The sequence below is a fragment of the Pisolithus orientalis genome (genome assembly GCF_024613125.1).
Source record: "Pisolithus orientalis strain OTSU chromosome Unknown F5J12scaffold_9, whole genome shotgun sequence".
In the NCBI taxonomy this organism is placed as follows: Eukaryota; Fungi; Basidiomycota; class Agaricomycetes; order Boletales; family Pisolithaceae; genus Pisolithus; species Pisolithus orientalis.
Genome location: NW_026260790.1, coordinates 328,621 through 351,998, shown reverse-complemented (window position 1 = coordinate 351,998; position 23,378 = coordinate 328,621). Strand labels below are relative to the sequence as shown.

Sequence of the window (23,378 nt, the reverse complement as noted above, 5' to 3'; positions counted from 1 at the left end):
GTCAGCAAAAGCTAAGCAAGCCTCAAGTCATCTCTATGACATACCATCACTTGAAGGTGATGGCTTGAATTTCCAGACATGAAACGTAAGGATCTGCATGGTGCTTGACATATGAGACCTATGGGAAGTTGTTGGTGGAAACACAACTACAGCACCTGATCCTAAAGTTGACCCTAATGACCATATGGACTGGTTGATAAAGGACAAAGAGGCATGAGCCCAGATCATACTCACACTGAAAGACAAACCCCTCACTGGAGTTCTTCATGTGATGACAGTGGCTGAAATCTGGAAAAAGTTGTGTCAGCAGTACTGAAGGGCACAGCAAGCAGACTATAGCCTATCTAATATGCAAGCTGTTCTGTGGCACTGCTCTCAGATGACAGTCCAATGGAAAGCCAGCTAAATGCTATGTGGCACAAAGTGTGCACACTAAAGTCACTTGGCCAAACTCTCGATGACTCCCTTGTAGCCATTGCTATGGTAATCTCCTTACCACCCTCCTATGCAACACTCCACACAATCTTGATGTCTTCAAATGACAAACTGTCAATTGACTCAGTGATCTTGCAGGTTCTAATTGAGGAGAAGTCACATGTCAACTTGCCTCCAGTGGGCAAACTGCACTCGTCTCCAGGACATCTGCTCAGCAAAAGTCAAAAGCAAATGATGACAGAAAAAAGATCAAGTGCAGGTACTGCAAAAAGAGAGGACACAGCTGAAGATGAATGTCAAAAAAAGAAAGCTGATGAAGCTTCAAAAAATGCAACATCAGATGACAAGGGAAAGGCAGGAGAGAAGGAAAAGGATGAACTTGCTGCCAAGTTCACACATGTATCCTCTGAGTAAAATGCACCACTCCACCTCTTTTTAGCACATGCACACAGCCATCCTCCATGCATGCACTGGATCCTTGACTCCAGAGCCTCTGCTCACATGAGCTGTCAATACAGTTGGTTCACCTCACTTAAATGGCTTGCACCTACACAGCCTATCACAGTTCACAAATGGAAACACTGTGCACACAGTCACAGTTGGCCATATAACTCTTGACATGGACCTCAGGGACAGACAGAAAAGTTGCATCATCCTACATGATGTCTACTACATGCCATCTTTAAGCTCAAACTTGCTGTCAGTCCCATCCCTCACCAGTCAGGGAGTACAATTCACCTTCAAACAAGATAAGTGTCAGTTGGTCAACAGCCAGTCAGGAACTGTTGGAGTCACTATTTGTAAGAAGACTGGACTCTACATACTTGCCTGCAAAACCACACACCCAAAATGATGCCTCATACATGCTGTATAACTCTGTCTTCCCATTCTGCAATTCCAACATCTTGCTATCTGAGTCATGTGCAGGGTCAGAAGCTTTGCTTGAAAGCTGGTGCTCTAGCCCAGACTGGTGTGCAAGTAAAAAACCCACACACAGACTTGTCAGCACAGATATGGTTGATGAAACAGAAGTTATGGACTGCACACAGCATCCTACAGCAGCATATCACCTTCATCTTGAAGAGACACAGCAGATCAGCTTAACCCCACCTAAGGCCTATCTTAATGACACTCATGGTGCACTCTACCAGACCTACTCAGCCTTCAATGGATCTGTACCAACATCTTGGACAGATTATCAGTCAGAAAATACCCTTGACTTGACCAACAAGGTTCACACTCAAGCAGAAATCAAAACTGGTGAATGTCCTAAGCACCTCTTGACCAACAGTAAGGGCAAATACAACTCAGAAGAGTTAATCACCTACCTCAAGCCCAAGACAGCCTGCTACAAGATGTCAAACACACAAACTCCAGGCCACATAGCTGAATGTGCAACTCACACACTTGTCCTGCCCAGCAAGAACTGCACAGATGCAGTCATACCCACAGTACATACTCCAGGCACACTAACAAATCATACTACATTTGATGAAATGAGTTTGGGGGCACCTGCATGCCTGAACAGACCAGGCATCCACAAGCTTGAGACATGCAGCATCATCCCTCTCAAGGGTGACTACACAGGGTCAAATGAAGCAATCACAGCCAAGTTACCTGTAGGCACTCAGGCTGTGAGCAGGGAAAGCAGCAAATATGATGCAGACTCACCAGCCACCTCTATGATTGCAGGTGCTGGTAGCATGAGCACAAACCTGGGGCAGATGAGCCCAGATCTTCAATCAGGCATGCCCAGTGCTAAGGACATCCCTAGAAAGGTTGAAGACAGCCCAAACAAGCCACTCATCAAACATGATTGGTCCCCAACACCATCTGAGGAGCCAGATAAGTGCTCCAGTCAAACAGAGGTGCACACCTTGAAATCTAAACAAACCTTGGTTGAAAAACCAAGTAGCCATCCTACAGAATGTAGCCAGCCACCTCCTAGGGCCATAGGTCATCTACAAAGCCTGCTATGACAGCACCTGAGCCTAGAATCACCTCAAAAGTCCAGGTTAGCTCCAAAGCACCCCAAGCCATCATTTTGCACCAGCTATAGCCTCTTCCTTGAAAATTGGGATGCCAAATTGACCTATGGGAAGGATAGTGTCAGTACAAGAGATGATGAGGGTGGAGGAGGCAAGACAACAAGTGTAGAGGGCTAACACACAGTCAGCAAGGCTGTGGAGCAACTCCATGCCACACAACAAAGCTACTCACAGCTCAAATGTTGGCCCTGGAAGTGCCACCAATGCAAATCCTTCACCTACAACATACCTACACAAGGTGTTACATGAAGGGTATGGATTTATTTTTCAAACCATGACTTGCTGAGGGGGCATGTTGGAACATACTGCTGATCTGTACAGCAAGCACTGCTTACATAATATATCCATACAATTTAGCCACTTCATTTTTCCTTGTACCTCAGACTTTGTCCTACTTCAAAGACTGAGGTAATGTTCCTTACTGGTATTATACCCTACTTTTACTTACCAGCTTGAGTAGTTTTCACACTCTAGGTTGGTTAATAATATAGACTTCATCCTACTTCAAAGACTGAGTTTTCACACTCTAGTTTGCCCTGCAACCTTGGTCCCTTCTCAAAAGAATCCACATAGGAATACCTAATGCTGTCATCCAAAATGCAACAGAGCTGGCTAATAACTCCCTATATGGCCCAAAATCTCTGAAATAAAGAAGAATGCTCTGGTAAAAGCCACAAAGAAGCAACAAAATAAAAGTAACAACAGTCCATCCTAGCACATCTAGGCCATCAAATGGCATGCTGATTTGTCCATCAAGAGTGATCAGTAAATGCTCAATCAACAATAGCACACTGACAGTTAGATGTTGGGGCTCATAACCTATTGGCAGAGGAAGGGGAAAGGGTGAGAGCAGAGGTGAGCACTTGCCTTTAGTATTGGATAGAGTGATTGAAGTAAACATTGAGTAAAGTAGTTCTGACTAGAGTGGGGCTTGTTGTCAGGAAAGAGGAATGTGAATTCACTGAGGGGATATGGCAGGATCCCCTGGGTTTATATACATGGAAACATTCCTTCATGCAACACAGACCTCTCTTGATATGTATTTGACTTGACAATCCTGTAGCTAGTAGTACTCATATTACTATGATAATGTATGTGACACAAAATTGGCTGGAGTCACAGGGGGTCACACTGTGGGATTTTTTTCATGTTGGATATTGGTACTAACACAGTGGTTGTTTCAATGTTATCAGACACTTGAAAGAGTATTCTAAAGTGAAAACAAAATATTTTCTTATGATTTGAATTACAAGCATGTTATAATCTTTAATCCTGAGTTGACTCACAAATTTTGTCTAAAGTTTGTTTGATAATAAACATTAAAGCATCTATCTAAATGTGATTGAAAGGTAAATATTAGGAGGACATCAAATGATTATTGATAATAATGTCTTAGCCAAAAAATATGAACAATAGCGAAAAATTAAAATCAGAAATTGCTTCTAAGCCATGCATCATTTAATATTATGTAATGTATTAAGGGGTGTATCAAAATAAAATATTTCCTGTAAAATACCGCCTTTTTGTGTGCATAATATTTTATTTTGATGGATCTCATAATGTATTTTGTAATATTAAATGATGCATGGCTTGGAAGTAATTTCTGATTCTAATTTTTTGCTATTATTCATATTTTTTGGCTAAGACATTATTATCAATAATCTTTTGATGTCCTCCTAATATTTACCTTTCAATCACATTTAGATAGATGCTTTAATGTTTGTCACCATATAAACTTCAGACAAAATTTATCAGTCCACTCAGAATAAAAAATTATAACATGCTTGTAATTCATATCATAAGAAAGTATTTTGTTTTCACTTTAGAATACTCTTTCAAGTGCCTGATAACATTGAAACAACCACTGTGTAATGTATCAGAGGCAGTCTGGCTGCTATACATTATGAGCAATTCAACTGTAGTAGTGGATGCTACCCGAACAGTGTGGCGGATCAAAGCAATGCTCAAATGCACGTCAGACATTAGATCGTCTGCGAGTGGGATAGCGAGACGCCGTCATCGCCAGCCTCGTCAACGTCAGGAGAATAGATAGGCTGAATCACCCTCACGGAGGTATTGTGGCGATCGGCGATTGCTCTGATAAGGACTCTCCAGCGGTGAGGAACTGCTCGATGGTGGAAGAAGAGGGATCAAATAAGCTCGGACAAAGACTTGCCCTGCTGTAGGTCGGCCACAGGTTTCTTTGTGGTATGTACTATCATTCCGCTGCCTTGCCTACTCAATTCTTAGAATAAATTCTGCATACTACGATGCGCTGTTCGCTCCCGAGCCGCGCATCGTTGGCACTGATAAAAGAGTTCAAGAAACGTGCATTGGCGTTCAAGTGAAGGAACAATTCCCCACGTTGTTTCGGGTTCCCTTCGTAATTGACTTTGGTGGCCATGGTCGACTTCCGACAATTGGCGTGCTCACTCCTGGGCTCTTTGCTCTTCCGACTATCACCACCAGGGTGCTACTACGACTTCCACCGAGATGTATCCAAGTCAGTTCGTTATCGTTGGAGCGGGGAGCGCGGGACTGGCTATGTTGAAAACCCTGTTAGATCTCCCAGTCGAGACACGCGCGGAGTGGGATATAGTTTTATACGAGCAACGCAGGGACATCGGGGGAATATGGTGCGGTCTGTTTCACTACTCGTTATGCCCATCCACACAAAACTCAATCCACCGGATACCGGACGGCAGGCTGCCAGATCCATCATCCTCCTCCTCCACCTAAGCTACCCGAAACTCCATTGTATCCCCTGCTGCACACTGATACCCCCGTCCCTATCATGACTTACCCCCACTTTCCGTTCCCACCTGGCACCCCTCTTTTCCCTACACACGGATACATAGAACGCTATCACCAGGATTATGCGACCCATTATGGCCTCTGGCCATATATCAAGGTTAAACCATTCTGTGTTGTCGTCGTCATGGGTGGGAACACCACATGCAGGACATTGGGAGATGGTTGTTGAGGATCATAATGGTGAGCGGACACAAAAATCATTCGATCATCTCGTCGTTGCAGCTTGGGCGATACCATGAGCCACATATGGTGATATTTCCGGGACAAGACACATGGTTAGAGAACAACAAGGGTGGACTGCAACGTGAAATCCTGCATTCGATGTGGTACCGCAATCCTAGTTGGTATGCCGACCGAACCGTCATAGTGGTCGGCGGAGGACCCAGTGGAGTCGGCATTGCGTCTCAGGTGCTGCAGTACGCCCATAGAGTGAGTCCTTCGTAGTGGTTCCCGTTCGATACCTGAATCGAGGTCTTTTTTCCTTGGTATAGGTTTACCTTTCCGTCCGCAGTCCGCCACGGGAGGTGCCATTGGGACGTGTGGAATTGAAGCCCGAGATTTTACATTTTACGTCGGATGGTGCTGTCTTCACGGATGGGTCGACAGTGCAAGACGTCGATACGGTCCTACTGGCTACGGGCTATGATTTACGCGTTCCTTTCTTAGAAGAAGGCGGGGAAGTGATCGTTAAACCAGGGTCTAACAAGACAGATGGACACAAGCTTGCCACTAATCTGCGTTATCTGTTCCCACTCCATCAACATATATTTTCCCTGTCGGCATCTTACCCAACGAACGCATTGGCTTTTATTGGCCTCCCGAGATCGCCCTACTATCCGTTCCTCGAATACTGCGCAGAGTATCTACGCGACCTCAATCATTGCCAATGGCAGCCTACTCGCGCTCCGAGTGGAACTGCTGAGGGAGCTTGCAGACAGCGAAGAAGACCTTCGGAGGCGAGGGTATGATCCGTATTACGTCGGACATAAGATGGTCAACAATTCCACGTTCGATTATCAAGAAGGTCTCATCAAGACGTTGCGATCAAAGGAGGGATTGCCGGAGCAGAACATCCCTTTTGTCGAGCCCTGGAGAAGAGAAAGCCTTGATTATCTGAGTGGTAGCCTTGAAGCGAGGGTGGAAAAGGTTAGAGGCACTTGGACTAGCAGAGGAATGGCTAGAAGGGGTTGAGAGTGAAGACGAGTGGGCTGATCTTATGAGACGAGTGAACGCATGGCAGAGAGATTGGGAGGCGGTGCATCATTTGGTATTTCCAGATGACGTACTCGTATATTCATGAACTGTCATATCACTCCGTCCTTTGCTATGTGATCAAAAATAACAAGTGTAATAGACGGGGTTGAGAACAACGAAAGCTCGGGTCGATCTCATGATACGAGTCAACACATGGCAGAGATTGCGAGACTGGTACAGCAACTGACATTTCCAGGTCACATACTCGTACACATAACAAGAATTTCTGCCAAGTCGATGATGTTCATCGGAGCCCGGCCGCTTGAATTCTCATCCTTCTCATTATGAGCTACATGGTGTACACGAACCATGCACTGCGATCTCCCAAATGTTCAGGTTCATCGTCTTTCGCCATACAGACCCTCGTCTCCGCCTTCATACGGTTCTGTCGCGAAAGATAAAACAAGGTTAGAGATGAAATCGCGACTATGCAAATGGACATGATAATGAGCGTGATTGTGGCTGTCGTGTAATTTGGGCCGGGTGACAAGGAGCCAAGCAACCAGATAGCAAGAATACCGCCTAATGTGCTTGTAACGGAGGCGAAGGCAACGCTACTTGCTCGCCGGATATGGGGTGTGCTGTTATTGACAATCCAAGTCACGCTAGCTGGAGAAATAGCGTATGCACCAGTCACAGAGAAGAAAAGTGAAACATATTGGACGTGTTGGGAAGTGGTCGCTGAATTATCAAATCAGTATACCAAGGGGAGTCATGGAGCATTTGACTATACCATAGAACATGGAGAATCCGATGATGCACCAGAACGAGAAAAATATCACTGTAAGGCCACGGCAGCCATACCGATCGGAAACGAACGCAGAAATCATAGAGGCTGTATGTGGCAATAAATAGGCAACGTACATCACAATATGCTAATTCATGCTTACCAAGGAATGCAAGGACGAAGGGGGGAACACTCATAAGCTGTGCCTGATTGCCAGTGTACCCCAGGCCAGCAACGATCGTTGGTTCGAAACTGCATATTCAAAGTCAGGCAGGTAGACACCCCAAAAAGTGAGGACTGACAATGCAAGGCCAAACAGCTGTGTCCCTGGTTCTGATATGTGACACCGGAGGAGACAAGACGACCAGTGACATACCATTGAAAAAGGGGATAATACTAAGCAGTAAAACATGCGGGGATTTAAACGCTCTTAATACTTCAATCCAGCTGAAGTCATCCTCCCTGGCATCTTCGGAGATAGCCTTGCTGCTCTTGAGTTTCGAGATAACGTAACGTCTCTCCTCCGAAGATAAAAAGCGTGCAGTCTCTGGAGACCGAGGTAGGACGAAGAATGAGATGACACCAAATAGGAAGGTGAACAATCCCTCCTAAAAACTCTGTGAATGTCGCGTGCCATGAAATAGAAGGGGGAAACATACAATAAAGAATATCCAAGCCCAACCTGGTTTCCCACCTACTCCGTCCATATGCGTTATGGCAGCAGCTAGCAGGCCACTGAAGGCCCCTGTGAGTGAAGCTGAAACAAAGAGAGTAGTTACCCTGGAAAGGTATGTCATGAGCAAGGCATTGAAAAGTTACGATCCCTAGTCTAACCTGATCTGCAATCTTTCTCTGGGATAGAAGCAGGAAAGATAAAGAACGAGTCCTGGAAAAAGACCACCTGACAACGGACACGACAATTCATCAGAGCCCCTATATCGTGTACGTCCTCATTCTACCTTGTGTCAAACCCAGGAACAATCGACATAACACTAGTCCAGTGTAACTAGTGACGAGCCCTAAAGAGAATTGTGACCATATATGGCACGTCAATTTTCTGGAAGTGCCCGCGTACCTTGCATTCCAGCAACTATGCCCCACATGATGACCATTGCAGGTAACATACGATCTGGTCCGACACGCTACAATTACAAAGGTCAGAACAACACAATGTCAAGACCGTGGACTAACTTTCAAGATCAGGTTTGAAGGTAACTCCGTAGCGATGAAGGGGCTATCCAACTTGAACAAAAATTCCGCAACCGCCCACAGAGATGCTTACACGAAAGTGAGCGTTAAGGCCACAGTGTACTGCGACGGGTCAAAAAGGGAAATAACGCAACGTCAAAGCTTACTTGGTAGTTTGTAATCTTCAACGCTGTCTGCATACCGGCGACACGTGCATTTCCAATGTTGTTCGAGTCCTGATTGCCCGGGATGCTAAACTGAACGGAGCGTTCCCGGAGAACGTGCGTTGCGAGACGTACAAAGAACGAAACCAGGTAAAACGCGGCGCACATGGGGAGAACCCATTTATCGAACTTCGTCCAGACAACAGCCTCTAAGACAGCAAAGTCCTGCTCAGACGGGTCGTTGCGGTCAGGTTTGCTGTGTGCGTTCATGTATATTGGGAATGAGGGAGAAAGAGAAGCCTTTCATCTTTGCCCGGAAGCCACCCATTAAGGTGTGAGGCAGAGAAGCTTTCCACGGCGGTCAAATCCCGCACACAACTTCCAGCGTAGTGCGATATATAGGTTAGAACGTTTTTTTACCACCTTCGGAAGCCTTTCATGCTCCAAACCCGATCTAAAGGTGTTCGCCGCTCAAACCGACCCCTAGCTGGGAATGGAAAAGCCTGCGATTTGCACATACGCGGTACTGCCGTTGTAAAATCCACGTCACCTTGCATCTATAATTTGGCACACTGGTAGCAGAAGACTTGACGTTTGCCGGCTCTCAGCCCACCCTCACAGCTTATGCCTGGTTCCTCAGTCTCGACGTTCTTCATGGTAATAGTCTTTTGATTGTCGGAATGTCTGGAGGGTGCGATTGCGTCGTTCTTCATTGTGCGTGAAACGAGGGGTTAATGGCCGCTAACTAGTAACCACTAACCCCTCCATGAAATGTGGTTCTAAAGGTAGGAGGCAGCACGAAACCCATACGACCATGAGATGTCGGCCGATGCAGGCTGACACGATCGAAATGCTCCACTGTGAACAAAGTGGATCTATAACCGTGGAACTAGAAGCAACGAGTGGTACATGCCTAGCCCCATTGGGTCTTTATGATCTGCTGATGGTAAGATACGTACCGATGCCAGGTGAATGCTTGAGTACTAAATACTTTATGGCACTACCCGAACGGTGTGGTGGATCAAAACAATGCTCAAATGTACCTCAGACATTGGTTCGTCTCCGAGTGGGATAGCGAGCAGGACGGGGTCATTGCCAGCCTCATCAACAGTCAGGGGATGAAAATTAATAGATAGACTGAATCACCCTCACGGACGTATTGAGGTGAATGTTTGATACTCGATGCATAATTAGCACAAAATTGGCACCACCAAAGTGGTGATTAGTAGTCATCGATTCGCTCTGATAAGGGCTCTCCAACGGCGACGAACCGCTCGATGGTGGAAGAAGAGGGGGGATCAGATAAGCTTGGACAAGGACTGGCCCTGCTGTAAGTCGGCCACAGGTTTCTTTGTGGTACTATCATATCGCTGCCTTGCCTACTCAATTCTTAGAATAAATTCTGCATACTACGACGCGCTGTTCGCTCCCGAGCCGCACGTCGTTGGCACTGAAAAAGAGTTCAAGCAACGTGCCTGGGCGTTCAAGTGAAGGAAAAGTCCCCACGTTGTTCGGGTTCCCTTCGTAATTGACTTTGGTGGCCATGGTCGACTTCCGACAACTGGCGTGCTCACTCCTGGGTTCTTTGCTCTTCCGACTATCACCGCCAGGGTGCTACTACGACTTCCACCGAGATGTATCCAAGTCAGTCGCTATCATTGGAGCGGGGAGCGCTGGACTGGCTATGTTGAAAACCCTGTTGGATCTCCCAGTCGAGACTCGCTCGGAATGGGATATAGTTCTATACGAGCGACGCAGGGACGTTGGGGGAATATGGTGCGGTCTGTTTCACTACTCGTTATGCCCACCACACGAAACTCAATCTACTGGATGTTGGACGGCAGGCTGCCAGATCCATCACCCCCTCCTCCACCTGAGCTACCCGAGACTCCATTGTATCCCTTGCTGCGTACTGGCACCCCCGTCCCCATCATGACTTATCCCCACTTTCCATTCCCACCTGGCACCCCTCTTTTCCCCTCACATGAATACATAGAACGCTATCACCAGGATTATGCGACCCATTATGGCCTCTGGCCATATATAAAGTTAAACCATTCTGTGGTGTCGTCGTCATGGGTAGGAACACTACATGCAGGACGTTGGGAGATGGTTGTTGAAGATCATAATGGTCACCGGGTACAAAAATCGTTCGACCATCTCGTCGTTGCAGTTGGAATAAGTTACGCGCCACATGTGGTGATATTTCCGGGACAAGAAACGTGGCTAGATAACGCCAGGGGTGGACTGCAACGAGAAATCTTTCATTCGATGTGGTATCGCCACCCTAGTTGGTATGTCAACCAGACCGTTGTAGTAGTTGGCGGAGGAGCAAGTGGAATCGACGTCTCGTCTCAGGTGTCGCAATACGCCCGTAAAGTGAGTGCCATCCATTTGTAATAGTTCTCAGTCGGTGCCTGAACCCAGGTTGGTTTTCCTTGGTATAGGTTTACCTTTCCATTCGCAGTTCGCCACGGCGGGGGATGCCAACGGGACCTGTGGAAATGAAACCCGGGATTTCACATCTTACATCGGATGAGGTTGTCTTCACGGATGGGTCGACAGTGCAGGACGTTGATATAATCATACTGGCTACAGGCTATGATTTGCGCATGCCTTTCTTAGAAGAAGGCGGGGAAGTGATCGTGAAACCGGGGTCCAACGAAACAGACGAACACAGGCTTACCACCAACCTGCGTTATCTATTCCCGCTCCATAAACATATATTTTCCCTGTCGGCATCTTACCCAACGAACGCGTTGGCTTTTATCGGTCTCCCGGGATCGCCCTTCGGCCGTCCCTCAGATATTGCAGAGAGTATCTACGCGACCTCGATCATTGTGAATAGCAGCCTGCTCGCGCCCCGAGCGGAGTTGCTGAGCGAGCTAGCAGACAGCGAAGAAGACCTTCGGAGGCGAGGGTATGATCCCTATTATATCGGACATAAGATGATCAAGAATTCCACGTTCGATTATCAAGAAGGTCTCATCAAGACGTTGCGATCGAAGGAGGGGTTGCCGGAGCAGAATACCACTTTCGTCGAGCCCTGGAGAAGAGAAAGCCTTGATTATCTGAGGGGTAGTCTGAAGCGAGGGTGGAGCAGGTTGGAGGCACTTGGACTGGCAGCGGAGTGGCTAGATGGGGTTGAGAGTGAAGAAGAGTGGGCTGATCTTATGAGACGAGTGGACGCGTGGCAGAAAGATTGGGAGACAGTGCACCACCTGGTATTTCCAGACGAGGCGCTCTTATATTGATGGCACGTCTTTTTGTCTTTCAATACGCCGAAAAAGTATTGATGGAGGGGGTTGGATGTGATCAGACGGGTGAACACATCATTGGAGACGACAAACCAGCTTGTAGAATCTTGGCGAACGGAGGATGCAGAAGACGGGAGAGTCTGTTGCAACGAAAACCTACATCAATTGGGTTTTGATATAGATTTCCTTCCATCGGCCAAACACATCTTTTGCTATCTCATCAAAAATGTCAAAAAGGTGTGATGAGAGTGGGATTCGAACCCACGCCCTTTCGGACCAGATACCCTGTGGTCATCTTATGACCTAGTCCTTAGTCTGGCGCCTTAGACCGCTCGGCCATCTCACCATGTCTTCTTCAGAGACGAAGCTCCTGGAATCCAGACCACCCTGTGATGGATGAACCACAGTACCTTCCGCTTGTGGACACTCCACCCGGTGGTATTTTCCCCTTTTGTGTTTCTCTTATGGTTCATTGTGTGGTGAGAGGCTGTGAGCGCCACATAACATAATGGACGTTGCGGGGCAGTTCTGTACTCCCCTGGTCCGGCGGGTGTTGCCCACCGGCGATTATCGCCCCCCCCGTCGTATAAGAGATCGTCTCTACGGGCAGAACAGCCCACACATAACACAATTGTTCCTCTAACTCTTCGCTGGTCGTCGTCTGACCACTCGCCTGCTCTTGCTGTACGACCAGTATGAAGCTGTCGCATATATTTTTCACTCCCAAGAATATAAAGATGCCGGGGGAAAAGGTGATCAGGCGACGGGCGACTAGAGATTTGTGCGTTGAAGCCATCCTGGAGATTGGAGGCATGTTCTGACACATTACATTCAGCACGGGGATCATTAACATTCCGTCCCCCTGGCGTAACCGTCTATCGGATATAAAGAAAGTGCTCGAAGACTCCCAGCGGTTGGGAGCCACTCCCTGAACATGCAACTACCAGTGTACGACATTCAACTGATCCATTAGAGCGAACGAACACCTCTATGACCATTATGAACTTATGCCTATATGTGTTGTTGCGATGATTGGGTGTGTATAGATTATATCCTGTAACTTTAGAGTCAGAGTGTCCATATGTAATGCCAATTGGAGAGGAGCAGTACACTCGTGGTTAGGGGCCTACGATTTGACCTTCTCCGACAAGATCTGCTTCCCCGCTGCACGTTTCTCCGCGATCTCAGCCTTTATCCCTTCAATCTCCATTCTCGTAATCATCCTCCGTCTGGCAACAGCCTGCAATATCTTGTCCCTCCGCAGATGACCGGTAAAGCGCCAACCTTTGCTCCCCGACTGGGTCGAACGGACAAGCTCGTATCTTCGCCAACGAACGAGAGCCTTGAGAGCGAACTTCTCCTCCAACCACGCCTCACGTTCCTTCCTTGCAGCTCTGTCCATGTCCTCCAAATCCAGCGGGTAATAAAATGGATCGACGAGACCGACGACGGCTCGTTTGTATGTTCGATACCTTCCGACAGGCCGCAGGCCCATGCGGGTACGCCGCAGAGGGGAAATGTAGTTGGCTGTACGTATGTACGTAGTCTCTACGCCGTATACCGCAGAGAGGTACGAGCGAATGTCGGTTTTGGTGATGGACTGGGGGATGCGGAACGTTGCTTCGTACGGATTATAAGGTTTTCCTTTCGGCGTGTGATTCCTGACCATACGGAATATAACATTTGGGAGGTAAATCTTTTGACCGACGACCTCCACCTGTTTTTGGTTGCCCTTGGCGACGACTTTAACACCGCGAAGACGCGACCGCTTCTTGTTCAGTGCATCCAGCCATTCGGCTTCGGTAAGGTCCCTCCCCTGCTCGGTCATGAGCTCCCCCTTGGCAAGTTGCCGTCTGTAGCTGGAGTACTCTGACGGAGTGAGGTCACTGCCGGGTGGGGGTAAGAGGTCGGGTTGTTTGCGTGCGCGACGCTCGAGAACGGCCATTGGAGTCGATGCCTCCCGTGCTTCCGCTGCATGCTTGGGTAGCGCAGTTGCAGCCCGCTGAGTGGGCGGTTGGGGCAGCTTCGTTGAGTACAGCCGCCTGAAAACGCGTCCGAACGACTGCATGGCCAGTTGGGAGGACTCGAAAAATTCCCAAATGGTATGGGTGGGACCGGTCACGTGGTGCCTGGAATCTCACGTGACCCGACACACCGTCAGCTTCCCCGCAGTGGGCGCATTCCTGTCAACTGATGTGCACGCCGTAGCTGGCGTTCAAGAAACGCTGACCAGTATTGTGTTGTCGTCGACCTTGGTTTCACTCGTTACTAGGCTCTTTTTTTCTTTACTAGGTGTAATCGCCGATATGGCTCTGTCTTGTTCTCGCTTCTTCCGCTTTCTTCGATCCATTGCTGAACCGGTGCTCGCTATCGTCGGTTTCTCCTGCCTCCTCACTTTCATATTCATACTCTATCAACCCACGCCAGGCCCAGGAATCTCTCAGAAAGTCGGATGGCAATCATGGGATTCTGTGAGTTCGGTGGGCAACAGCACGACACCGGAGGATGTCAGCGTCGATACCGATTGGTGGAACGTGTCGTACCCTGGAGATGAGCCGTCTGACACCTCAAGTTACCCTCTGGACTACTGGGCACCTTTCCTACCGCATGATACTGGCCGTGCGTCCTGTGTAGACAAGGGTTGTCACTGCTTGGCTCACATTTCGTCTAGTGTCGGAAATCACCATCGAGCGATGCATGTTTTCCCCTGAGTTTGCCGGCATCGACCTGTGCGCACCTGAAACGACAGTAGAGAAGGATGCCGTTAAAGGTAAATGGGTGCGCGTCGAACGGGATCTCAATATGCAGTCCGGACTCTGGTCTTTAGTGAGGCTATGCACCCCGTGTTCATGATATGTTATCTGATGTAGGCTTTGCAGAATCTGTACTACAGACGGACGCGTCGGCTTGATGTTCCTCTTATCACCGAGTTCAAGCTGCTTCCTTCGGGAGAAGAGCCCGGTACCAGAACAGACATGTGGTTCAAAGTCAAACGTTCCATCCGAGACGGTGTCGTGCGCCAAAAGCCTCTTTACCTCTGGTATAAGATTGGAAAAGCGATGAACGAGATGACAACCGAGGAAAAACAACAAATTATTACCGAGGTCGATGTCTTGTTTGGGGAAGATCGTCCGTGGTATGGATTTGAGAAGGTCGAACCTGCTGTCACACCAGAGAAAGACGGCGTTATCGAGAGTGTATATGTGACTTATCGACGCGGTGTCAAGCGTGAGTGCAATGACCTGCGTTGATGATGTGGATGGTTTGACGTCTTGTCCAGCTGTGCCTCACGCTCCTCCTCTCCACTTTTCGCAAGATGGAAAGTTCAAGATTCTTCAGGTTGCCGATTTACATTTCTCGGTTTCCCGTGGTGAATGCAGAGACACCGACATTTCTCCCTGTTATGCTTCGGACAACTTGACGAGCACATTGCTTGGTCATGTACTTGATGCAGAGAAGCCAGACATGGTGGTCTTTACAGGAGATCAGCTCAACGGCCAGGGAACGTCTTGGGATCCCAAGTCTGTGTTAGCCAAGTTTGCATCGGAGGTGATCGATCGGAGCATCCCATGGGCAGCAGTATTTGGCAACCATGATGACGAGAACGGGGCTGTTAGAGCAGAACAGTTGAAGATGATGCAAGCTTTACCATACTCGCTTGTTGAGAGAGGTCCAAAGGATATCCATGGTGTTGGAAACTACGTTTTGAAAGTCAGGAGTGGAGACAGGTGAGTGGAACTGACCGATTTCTATGACTTGGTGGTTTACGAAAAAGGTCAGTTCGGCAACGCATCTACTCACTCTCTACTTTATCGACTCGGGGGCGTACTCTCAAGGTTACTTTGATTGGTTTGGGTATTTCTTCCCGACCGAATACGACTGGATTCACCAAGCAGGTTTTATCTTTACCTTTGCTACGTTTTTGCTAATACGTTGATTGTAGGACCAAATTGACTGGTTCCTAGGCGAATCGGCACTGATATATCCTATCGAACGCCCATACACTCCTCAGACTACTTCGGATCTCGGAGACATCTGGCGAAGGCAATCAGATCAACTTCCACCGACGACTCGGAAGCTTGCCAAGCCCAACGCGTTGATGTTTTTCCATATCCCGCTGTACGTCTCATGAAATCTCAATTGTTGATTTGCACCGACTGTGGTTGCCAGACAAGAGTCGTATGGGACGCCAGATATAGATCAGCGTACAGGACTCCCACTTGATATTGGTACATCCCTGGAGGGCTCTGGCGCTGCCAAGAAGAGTGATGGTATGTTCGAGAAGGGTTTGTTAGCTGCGTTGGAGACGGATCACCGTTCTGGTGCTGCTATTCCTGAGGTCAAGGCTGTTGCAAACGGACATTGTCACGGTAAGTTTCCGTGCGGATTTAGGGTGGTAAGCGGTGACTGAGACCTGCGCTAGTCATCGAGGATTGTAAGAGAATCAAGGATGTCTGGTTATGTTTTGGTGGTGGAGGGTGAGTGTTAAATGTGTGCATGTACTTGCTGCCGCTCTGACTAGGCTGTTTTCCAGTTCGTACTCTGGGTATGGCAGGGTTGGGTAAGTCGAACTGTCATGTGAACGCAAAAGCAGTATTAAATGATGACCTGCAGGTTCGATCGGAGGTTCCGTGTATATGAGATTTCGGATTACGGGGAGACCATTCGGACGTACAAGCGGAGCGAGCACGACGAGATTCTGAATGACTACATTCTCGCTGGCCAGGGGGCTGCTCCGTATAATTCGCAATGGAAGTAGATAGTTTGTTGTTGCCTAATTTAGCAATGCTTTCCCATGTGATACGCGTGCGTGCGGGGATCTGCTTGCAGGCAAGTCGGAGCCCTCAACTCGCTGTGATAGCTATTAGCTTGACCAACTGGCAGCAACTGGAATGGCATCGACACAACCCCCACCATCGTACGACGGACACAAGCCAAAGCGGGACAACCACTCTGTCTCATCCACCTCGTCTCGCAGTGGCCGCTCTCATTCTCATGTAGGTACCCCGACACTTTCTTGCGAACGCCCGGGAAACGCTCATATCCATACAGCCCACCGTCGAGTCTGCGGTCACACGTCTTCTTGTGGCCATAAAGCAGCTTCTGGAATCACTCACACTATGGAGCAACCTTCAAATGTCCGAGTCCCAGATTAGCGACGTATACGTGCGTCTGGGCAATGACTTCAACGCAGCAGTGGCTGCGTTTGCCTCATTCAATATCGACATGTCGTGCGTACCGTATCCCTTGTTTACCCGCAGGAGGCCACGTTGCAAATGACTTATATGTATTCCTATTACCTTTCAGCGACCTCATGTCCGTACCCGAAGACCTACGAGAGGTCCTCGAAACGTGTCTCTCCGAAGACGCTTCCCCAGACACCCTGAATATCTACCTTCCAAAGGTGCGCCAGATCATTACGAACCTGTTGCATGGACTTCGGAACAAGCAGTCCATGTACCGGCGGATAGTTTCGGAGCACCAGAGTCGGCACCGGAGTGCGTCCCATGCCCGCACCGATAGCCGGTCCTCCAAATCGACCAAGGACAAGGTCTCTTCTTCTAAACGAGATGAGGAAGTCACGAGGCACCGGTCGCAGTTGTCCCGTAGCAATGAAGAAGAGAAGAATGTGGAGGCAAACAGGGACAGTACTGCTGTACGCACATCCGCAAGGCCTTCCAGCAAACGACCCGAAGCACAGTCACGGATGACACCTCCACCATTCGAAGAGCCCGACGATGATCCTCCAGTCAACGAGCGGCCCGCGTCTACTACTACGAACGGGCTTCGCGCGCGCACCCCTCAGTCTTCACAGCCACGACATTCTCAGCCAACGCCCCAGAACGCTGTATATGCGCCCCAAGATGACATTTCGACACGTGCATCGACGGAAACACTCATCGCCTCACAGGCACACACACCACCACCATCTGCCCAACCTCCTAATCTGGAAAAGGATGTGCCCCCCACACCACCGCCACAGTTTTCCCCTGTCCCCTCATCCGTTAAGAGATATTCTCTTGTGGATAGGCCAGTCTCCCCCCCAGCTGCATCCACTCCCACTGTCATTGTAGAACCTTCTTCAGTTGCGGAAGACACCCACACTGGCGAGTCCTCACCTTCCTCACCCAAGACGCCATCTGTGGAGGCGGATGCACCTGGAGTAGCCAGTTCTCTCGCTGCGTTGAGGAACCGCGATGTCCTCGAACGCCGGGCTTCTAAGCGCTTCTCTACCTACCAATTCAGCAGAATGGCAGGGAACGTTTTGACGCGGGAACGGACGATATCCAATTCTCCGAGTCGACGTTCGATGGCTGTTTCCTCGAACTTGACTCCTGGTGAACTGGCAGTACTCACAGAAGTAGACGAACCTGATCCGAAGTCACCGGCTGGCTCGTCCAAGAGAATGCGCACACCTTCGCCTGCAAGTAAAGAACCTGCGCCGCCCGTCCCCCCACTTCCCTTCCCTACAGGTATGGTTCGAGCGCCGTCGCTGTCCCAGACTCTGTCGAATAAGAGTAAATTGTCGGAGGAGGTGGAGGTACCCGATTTATCTCTGTCAGTGTCATTCCCGGTGTTCCTCCAGGTTGGTCGTGAGGTGAAGAAGGCTACGTTTGAGCCTGGGACGTCGGTTTCATCGCTGCGTATGCTCTTCGTCGACAAGTTCTCGTACAATCCAGGCATGGAGAATTTCCCTGCTATCTACATTCGTGATCCCTCGAGTGGTGTTCAGTATGAGCTTGAGGACATGGAAGAAGTCAAGGAAAAGTGCTTATTATCGCTAAACATTGAACGTGAGTCGACGGCTCTTTTTACGTTCTTGGCGCCTCGCTCACTCGCAGGTTCAGCACTTGACCAAATAAAGCAGCACATCGATGCGCAGATATCCACTCTGTCAACTGACCTCAAAGAACTTAAGTCAGCAATTACACAAAATCGCCGGCTGTCGCACCACCCGAGTCCTATAGTGGCACACGAGTTCGTGGAAAGCACCCCAATTGCAGACCGCCCAACGGACAAGCAATTCCAGCACATCGCACGACGGTTATCCCGTATTGTTGGGGACTCCCAAAGTCCATTCATTCAACCCGAGATGACGGGACAATCACTTCAGTTGCAGCCGCAAATGACTGGCGCATCGGTGATGTCGGAATACTCTAATCGTGTCGTAAACGATCTAAAGACGCAGTTTGACGAGGTGCAGAATCTGCGACGTGATCTGGGGATCATGAGACAGCTGTATACCGAGTTTATGAAGTCGACAAAGGAGTCTCTCAATGCGTTGCGCACCCAGACGCAGTCCGTCAAGCAACTTGCAAGTGCCAAAGTTGGCGGTGCACGCAGTTTCATCGATAGTGGCAAGAGTAAACTCGACACGCGCAGTCAAAATGTGCTGACGAAGGTGGAGGAGTTGCAGGATACCGTGGAGAGTCTGAAGGACGATGTGATAAAGCGCCAGGTCACACCCAAACCACAGTTGTTGAAGACCATCCAAGAAGACGTTGCTTCTACAGCCGCGGAGTTGTCGAGTTTGAAGGATCACATGGATACCATCAAGCCGATGTGGAAGAAGACCTGGGAGGAAGAACTACAGAACATCGTGGAAGAGCAAGGTTTCCTCAGTCACCAGGAAGAGCTATTGGCCGATTTACTAGAAGACCACAAAGCCCTTGCTGACGTCGTTGATCATGTCCAAAAGGTGGTCAATCTCAGGGGCAATACTCCTAATCGCTCGGCTCGTGGACGGTTTAAGGCTCTCCCGGCGGATGAGGGTCACGGTGGAATAAGCACGGTAATGATGGAGATCCGAGGCGCTGCGGTGGATCCGGAGAAGCGACTGAAGGCTATCGCGGCGAATCAGAAGAACCGCGAACGAGAGCTAGCGAGTCGATCTGATGCATTCCAAAACGAGCTAACCGGTTTCGTGAGTGGGAAGAAGCTAAAGATGACCGGAGGCACTGAGGAAGCGGAGAGAGTGAGGCAGAAGAGGAACGAGTTGGCGTTGAAGGCGATGTTCAATAGCGCGACCAGTGCGTCCGCGTCCGCGGCCACGGCAAACATTCCAGGAGATGTTGGTGGTGGACCATCGGGGCAGGCCCAGGCTGGGCAGCAGGCTCCCGCATTAGTACGACCGCCCAGCAAGTGACTCTTAGATTATCGTGTGTGGATTGTTTTGTTTATGTTACTATTCACGCAGGTAGTGTCCCGTGCATTTTGACGATGTATTATTTTCTTCCTTTTGCCAAGGTTCACTGCACGAAGTTCAGAGGCACTAAACGAAATCACTCTCGCTACATGAATCTAAAACCACGGATATGTCCAACGCGCCAACTCCTGCCTGCCCTAAGTTCATGTGTCTGCTGTGAGTGGAGGTTACTTGGAAGTATATAGATGAAGTTCACATTCATCTGGCAATTATCGTGTGAGCAAGAGCTGTTCTTGCACAGTACACATCGTATCTTACCATACGTATCGCACATCTCGTGATGGGACTGATCAGACTGAAGACTCTGTATGAATCCTGCGTGTCCCAGACAGCATTCGAGGTCGCCCTAGCCTTCCTTAGAGCATACATAGTGATACATTCCCTTCACTATCCCCTCAGTAGTTTCACACCTACTGAGGGTAAGCACTCATTTACTTGGCTAGTATTCTACATACTGACATCCTGTAGTAGCCTACAGGTACAGTAATACACTCAGTAGTTTCACACCTACTGAGATAGCCTACAGATATTTCTACAGACTTCAAGTTGGTTGGAGTTGAGGTGCAGTGAGAAAAAAATAAATGCTCAAGTGTCCACATTTAGATTACATAATGCTGTGCACCACCCTTGGCAGCTGTTTTTTGGAGGGATGGTGGTCTGTTAGATATAGTTTTTGTAGCAGGAACAATGCATCTAACAGACCCCACCCCAGCAGTGTAGACTCTTCAGTCACCTGTAGTCCTGAAAGTAGGACTAACTGACATTGGTTGCTGGGCCCTGAGGGTGGGTAGGCTGACATGTGAAGGTGGGGCTGAAGGTGGTATCAGCTGACAGTACTGGTAGTTTCACCCAGTCCCTGAAAGTGGTATCTGCTAATCTTGCTGGAAGGTAGACCAACCCCCTGAAAGTTGGATTGAGGTATGTGGATTGATTTGAGTTTTGTGTATTTTACTATTCATGAAGGTAGCTTTGGGTACATTTTGAAGATGTATTGATTTTCTTTCATCATCAATGTCTGCACCTTGTGTCAGCTCACCCTACTGCCATGACTATAATGATGACTTTATTGATCGAACATCAATGAAGCATATCTACTTTGGAGCATGTCACATCTGTGCTATGCATTTACCCATCTCACAAGATCAACCCACTCATCTTCACTCTTAAACACGCCCATCACACTTTTATCATCTTTAATCAGATACTAAAAGGTAGAATGTCATATCATTCATCAATATATGAGCGCGTCATCTGGAAATACCAATTGGTGTGACGTTTCCCAATCTGTCTGCCACGCATTCACTCGTCTCAAAAGATCAGCCCACTCATCCTCACTCTCAACCCCTTCTAACCATTCCTCTGCTAGTCCAAGTGCTTCCAACCTCGTCCACCCGCGCTTTAGAGTACCCTTCGCGTAGTAAACAGCGCTTTCTCTTCTCCAGGGCTCGGCGAAACTATTATTCCATTCCGGCAATGCCCCCTTTGATCGCAGGGTGTCAATGAGGTTGTCTTGATAATCGAATGTGGAACCGTTGAGCATAGTGTGTCCGATGTAATATGGATCATATCCTCTCCTCCGAAGGTCTTCCTCGTTGTCTGCAAGCTCGCGCAGCAATTCAGCGCGGGGTGCGAGCAGGCTGCCATTGGCAATGATCGAGGTCACGTAGATACTCTGTGCAGTATCCGAGGGACGACTGAAGGCCATTTTCGGGAGGCCGATGAAAGCTAGTGCGTTCGTTGGGTAAGACGCCGACAGGGAAAATATATGTTCATGGAGTGGGAACAGATAACGCAAGTTGTTGGTAAGCCTTCGTCCGTCCGTCTCGTTAGACCCTGGTTTCACGATCACTTCTCCGCCCTCTTCTAGGAAGGGCACGCGTAGATCATAGCCTGTACCCAATATGACCGTATTAACGCCCGACACTGTAGACCCGCCCTTGAAGACAATATCATCTGACGTGAAATGTGAAATCTCAGACTTTATTTCCACAGATCCCGTTGGCACTCTCCATGGCGGACTGCGAACGGAAAGATAAACCTTTAGCAAGGAAAATGAATGTTAACTCAGGTATCAACCGAGGTCCGTCGCGAATGGTTGACACTCACTTTGCAGGCGTAGTTGGAAATTTGAGACGAGATGTCGACCCCACTTGGTCCTCCACCCACTACTACAACGGTCTGGTTGACATACCCACCAGGATCACGGTACCACATCGAATGCAGGATTTCGCGCTGCAGTCCACCCTTGGTGTTCTCTAACCACGCTTCTTGTCCAGGGAATACCGCTATATGTGGCTGAAGGTTAATCCCAACCGCAACGACGAGATGATCAAATGATCTTTGTATCCGGTCACCACTATGGTCCTCAACGACGACCTCCCAATGCCCTGCACGGGGTGTTCCTACCCATGACGATGACAGCACAGTGTGGTTTAACTTGATATACGGCCAGTGGTCATAACGGGTTGCATAATCCTGGTGATAGCGTTCTATGTATTCGTGTGTGGTAAAAAGAGGGGTGCCAGGCGGGAACGGAAAGCGGGGGTAAGTCATGATGGGAACAGGACTATTAGCGTGTAGCAGAGGATACAGTGGTGTTTCGGGTAGCTTTGGCGGAGGAGGGGGTGACGGATCTGGCAGCCTGCCATCCAGCACCCAATGGATTGAGTTTTGTGTGGGGGCATAACGAGTAGCAAAATAGACCGCACCATATTCCCCCGACGTCCCTGCGTCGCTCGTAGAGGACTATATCCCAGTCCTCGCGAATCTCGAGCGGTAGATCCAACAGGTTTTTCAGCATAGCCAGTCCGCCGCTCCCTGCTCCAACAATAGCAACTGACTTCGAGGCACCTTGTTGGAAGCCGTAGTTGCACCCTGGCGGTGATAGTCGGAAGGGCAAAGAGCCGAGGAGTGAGCACGCCAACTGTCGAAAGTCGACCATGTATGTACAGTACCACGTTCAGTTACGAAAGGGACCCGAAGGTGACGTTCCTTCACCTAAGCGCCCATATACGTTTTTTGAGCTCCTTGTCGGCGACGACTGCGATGCCCCAGGAGTGAACATCAATTTATCAACCTGAAGCCTCTTTATACATACCAATCCCAAGCCTACAGCAGAAGGCTTAGTAGGCGTGACTTGACTTATCGTTCATTCTAACCCGACCAAATTGTTCAAGACGGTCCATACGAAATGAGATGCTCCTTTAAATGAGGTATTGCACACGTTAGGTCCAGATCTGAGGTTTGACTTGATGCCACTGATCATGAGCGTGCCCAAGTGGAAGC

At 48.9% G+C, this 23,378-nt stretch overlaps 7 protein-coding genes and 1 non-coding gene across 8 annotated transcripts; 4 read left to right on the top strand and 4 right to left on the bottom strand.

The window, feature by feature from the left end:
- Window positions 1–4,731: 4,731 nt before the first annotated feature.
- F5J12DRAFT_821430 (uncharacterized protein) lies at window positions 4,732–6,598 on the top strand (the record flags this gene model as incomplete). The annotated part of the gene is made up of 7 exons (XM_051745309.1): window positions 4,732–4,953; window positions 4,988–5,124; window positions 5,189–5,394; window positions 5,520–5,726; window positions 5,789–6,135; window positions 6,158–6,377; window positions 6,430–6,598. Exons 1-7 carry the CDS (start codon window positions 4,886–4,888, stop codon window positions 6,595–6,597), a joined length of 1,353 nt encoding a protein of 450 aa, XP_051601338.1. The 5' UTR covers window positions 4,732–4,885.
- A 242-nt stretch (window positions 6,599–6,840) lies between these two features.
- F5J12DRAFT_904894 (major facilitator superfamily domain-containing protein) lies at window positions 6,841–8,900 on the bottom strand (the record flags this gene model as incomplete). The annotated part of the gene is made up of 12 exons (XM_051748589.1): window positions 6,841–7,232; window positions 7,285–7,386; window positions 7,442–7,530; window positions 7,636–7,886; window positions 7,938–8,058; window positions 8,113–8,179; window positions 8,238–8,297; window positions 8,354–8,420; window positions 8,470–8,512; window positions 8,561–8,589; window positions 8,634–8,702; window positions 8,766–8,900. 12 exons carry the CDS (start codon window positions 8,898–8,900, stop codon window positions 6,841–6,843), a joined length of 1,425 nt encoding a protein of 474 aa, XP_051601337.1.
- Window positions 8,901–10,022: 1,122 nt separating this feature from the next.
- On the top strand, window positions 10,023–11,887 carry F5J12DRAFT_821415 (uncharacterized protein; the record flags this gene model as incomplete). The annotated part of the gene is made up of 3 exons (XM_051745308.1): window positions 10,023–10,406; window positions 10,475–11,009; window positions 11,078–11,887. The coding sequence occupies exons 1-3, from the start codon at window positions 10,174–10,176 to the stop codon at window positions 11,882–11,884; spliced, it is 1,575 nt and encodes a 524-aa protein (XP_051601336.1). The 5' UTR covers window positions 10,023–10,173.
- A 240-nt stretch (window positions 11,888–12,127) lies between these two features.
- F5J12DRAFT_t88 lies at window positions 12,128–12,233 on the bottom strand. Its single transcript has one exon. It is a non-coding gene; the product is annotated as a tRNA-Leu (tRNA).
- Window positions 12,234–12,853: 620 nt separating this feature from the next.
- On the bottom strand, window positions 12,854–14,028 carry F5J12DRAFT_821408 (uncharacterized protein). The gene is made up of 2 exons (XM_051745307.1): window positions 12,998–14,028; window positions 12,854–12,941 (listed from the first exon to the last, which is right to left on the bottom strand). The coding sequence occupies exon 1, from the start codon at window positions 13,953–13,955 to the stop codon at window positions 13,014–13,016; it is 942 nt and encodes a 313-aa protein (XP_051601335.1). The 5' UTR covers window positions 13,956–14,028; the 3' UTR covers window positions 12,854–12,941; window positions 12,998–13,013.
- F5J12DRAFT_821404 (Metallo-dependent phosphatase-like protein) lies at window positions 14,010–16,705 on the top strand. Its single transcript, XM_051745306.1, has 10 exons — window positions 14,010–14,506; window positions 14,559–14,713; window positions 14,767–15,115; window positions 15,168–15,615; window positions 15,668–15,779; window positions 15,831–16,006; window positions 16,058–16,257; window positions 16,311–16,365; window positions 16,422–16,448; window positions 16,502–16,705. Exons 1-10 carry the CDS (start codon window positions 14,194–14,196, stop codon window positions 16,644–16,646), a joined length of 1,980 nt encoding a protein of 659 aa, XP_051601334.1. The 5' UTR covers window positions 14,010–14,193; the 3' UTR covers window positions 16,647–16,705.
- Window positions 16,706–16,729: 24 nt separating this feature from the next.
- Window positions 16,730–20,401, top strand: F5J12DRAFT_821401 (actin interacting protein 3-domain-containing protein). Its single transcript, XM_051745305.1, has 4 exons — window positions 16,730–16,884; window positions 16,940–17,118; window positions 17,195–18,681; window positions 18,736–20,401. Exons 1-4 carry the CDS (start codon window positions 16,780–16,782, stop codon window positions 20,031–20,033), a joined length of 3,069 nt encoding a protein of 1,022 aa, XP_051601333.1. The 5' UTR covers window positions 16,730–16,779; the 3' UTR covers window positions 20,034–20,401.
- An 822-nt stretch (window positions 20,402–21,223) lies between these two features.
- Window positions 21,224–23,217, bottom strand: F5J12DRAFT_564311 (uncharacterized protein). The gene is made up of 4 exons (XM_051740073.1): window positions 23,191–23,217; window positions 22,802–23,133; window positions 22,200–22,734; window positions 21,224–22,131 (listed from the first exon to the last, which is right to left on the bottom strand). Exons 2-4 carry the CDS (start codon window positions 23,032–23,034, stop codon window positions 21,325–21,327), a joined length of 1,575 nt encoding a protein of 524 aa, XP_051601332.1. The 5' UTR covers window positions 23,035–23,133; window positions 23,191–23,217; the 3' UTR covers window positions 21,224–21,324.
- Window positions 23,218–23,378: the final 161 nt, after the last annotated feature.

Excerpts from the sequence above, each read along its gene's own strand:
- F5J12DRAFT_821408 (XM_051745307.1), bottom strand. The coding sequence starts at position 13,955 with ATGCAGTCGTTCGGACGCGTTTTCAGGCGGCTGTACTCAACGAAGCTG.
- F5J12DRAFT_821404 (XM_051745306.1), top strand. The coding sequence starts at position 14,194 with ATGGCTCTGTCTTGTTCTCGCTTCTTCCGCTTTCTTCGATCCATTGCT. Across the intron at positions 14,714-14,766 it reads AGTCCGGACTCTGGTCTTTA|AATCTGTACTACAGACGGAC; the intron begins GTGAGGCTATGC and ends TAGGCTTTGCAG. Across the intron at positions 15,780-15,830 it reads AATACGACTGGATTCACCAA|GACCAAATTGACTGGTTCCT; the intron begins GCAGGTTTTATC and ends CGTTGATTGTAG.
- F5J12DRAFT_821401 (XM_051745305.1), top strand. The coding sequence starts at position 16,780 with ATGGCATCGACACAACCCCCACCATCGTACGACGGACACAAGCCAAAG. Across the intron at positions 17,119-17,194 it reads TCATTCAATATCGACATGTC|CGACCTCATGTCCGTACCCG; the intron begins GTGCGTACCGTA and ends ATTACCTTTCAG. Across the intron at positions 18,682-18,735 it reads ATTATCGCTAAACATTGAAC|CACTTGACCAAATAAAGCAG; the intron begins GTGAGTCGACGG and ends TCGCAGGTTCAG.
- F5J12DRAFT_564311 (XM_051740073.1), bottom strand. The coding sequence starts at position 23,034 with ATGGTCGACTTTCGACAGTTGGCGTGCTCACTCCTCGGCTCTTTGCCC. Across the intron at positions 22,735-22,801 it reads AGGGACGTCGGGGGAATATG|GCTGCCAGATCCGTCACCCC; the intron begins GTGCGGTCTATT and ends GCTGGATGGCAG. Across the intron at positions 22,132-22,199 it reads TTTCCAACTACGCCTGCAAA|GTTTATCTTTCCGTTCGCAG; the intron begins GTGAGTGTCAAC and ends TCCTTGCTAAAG.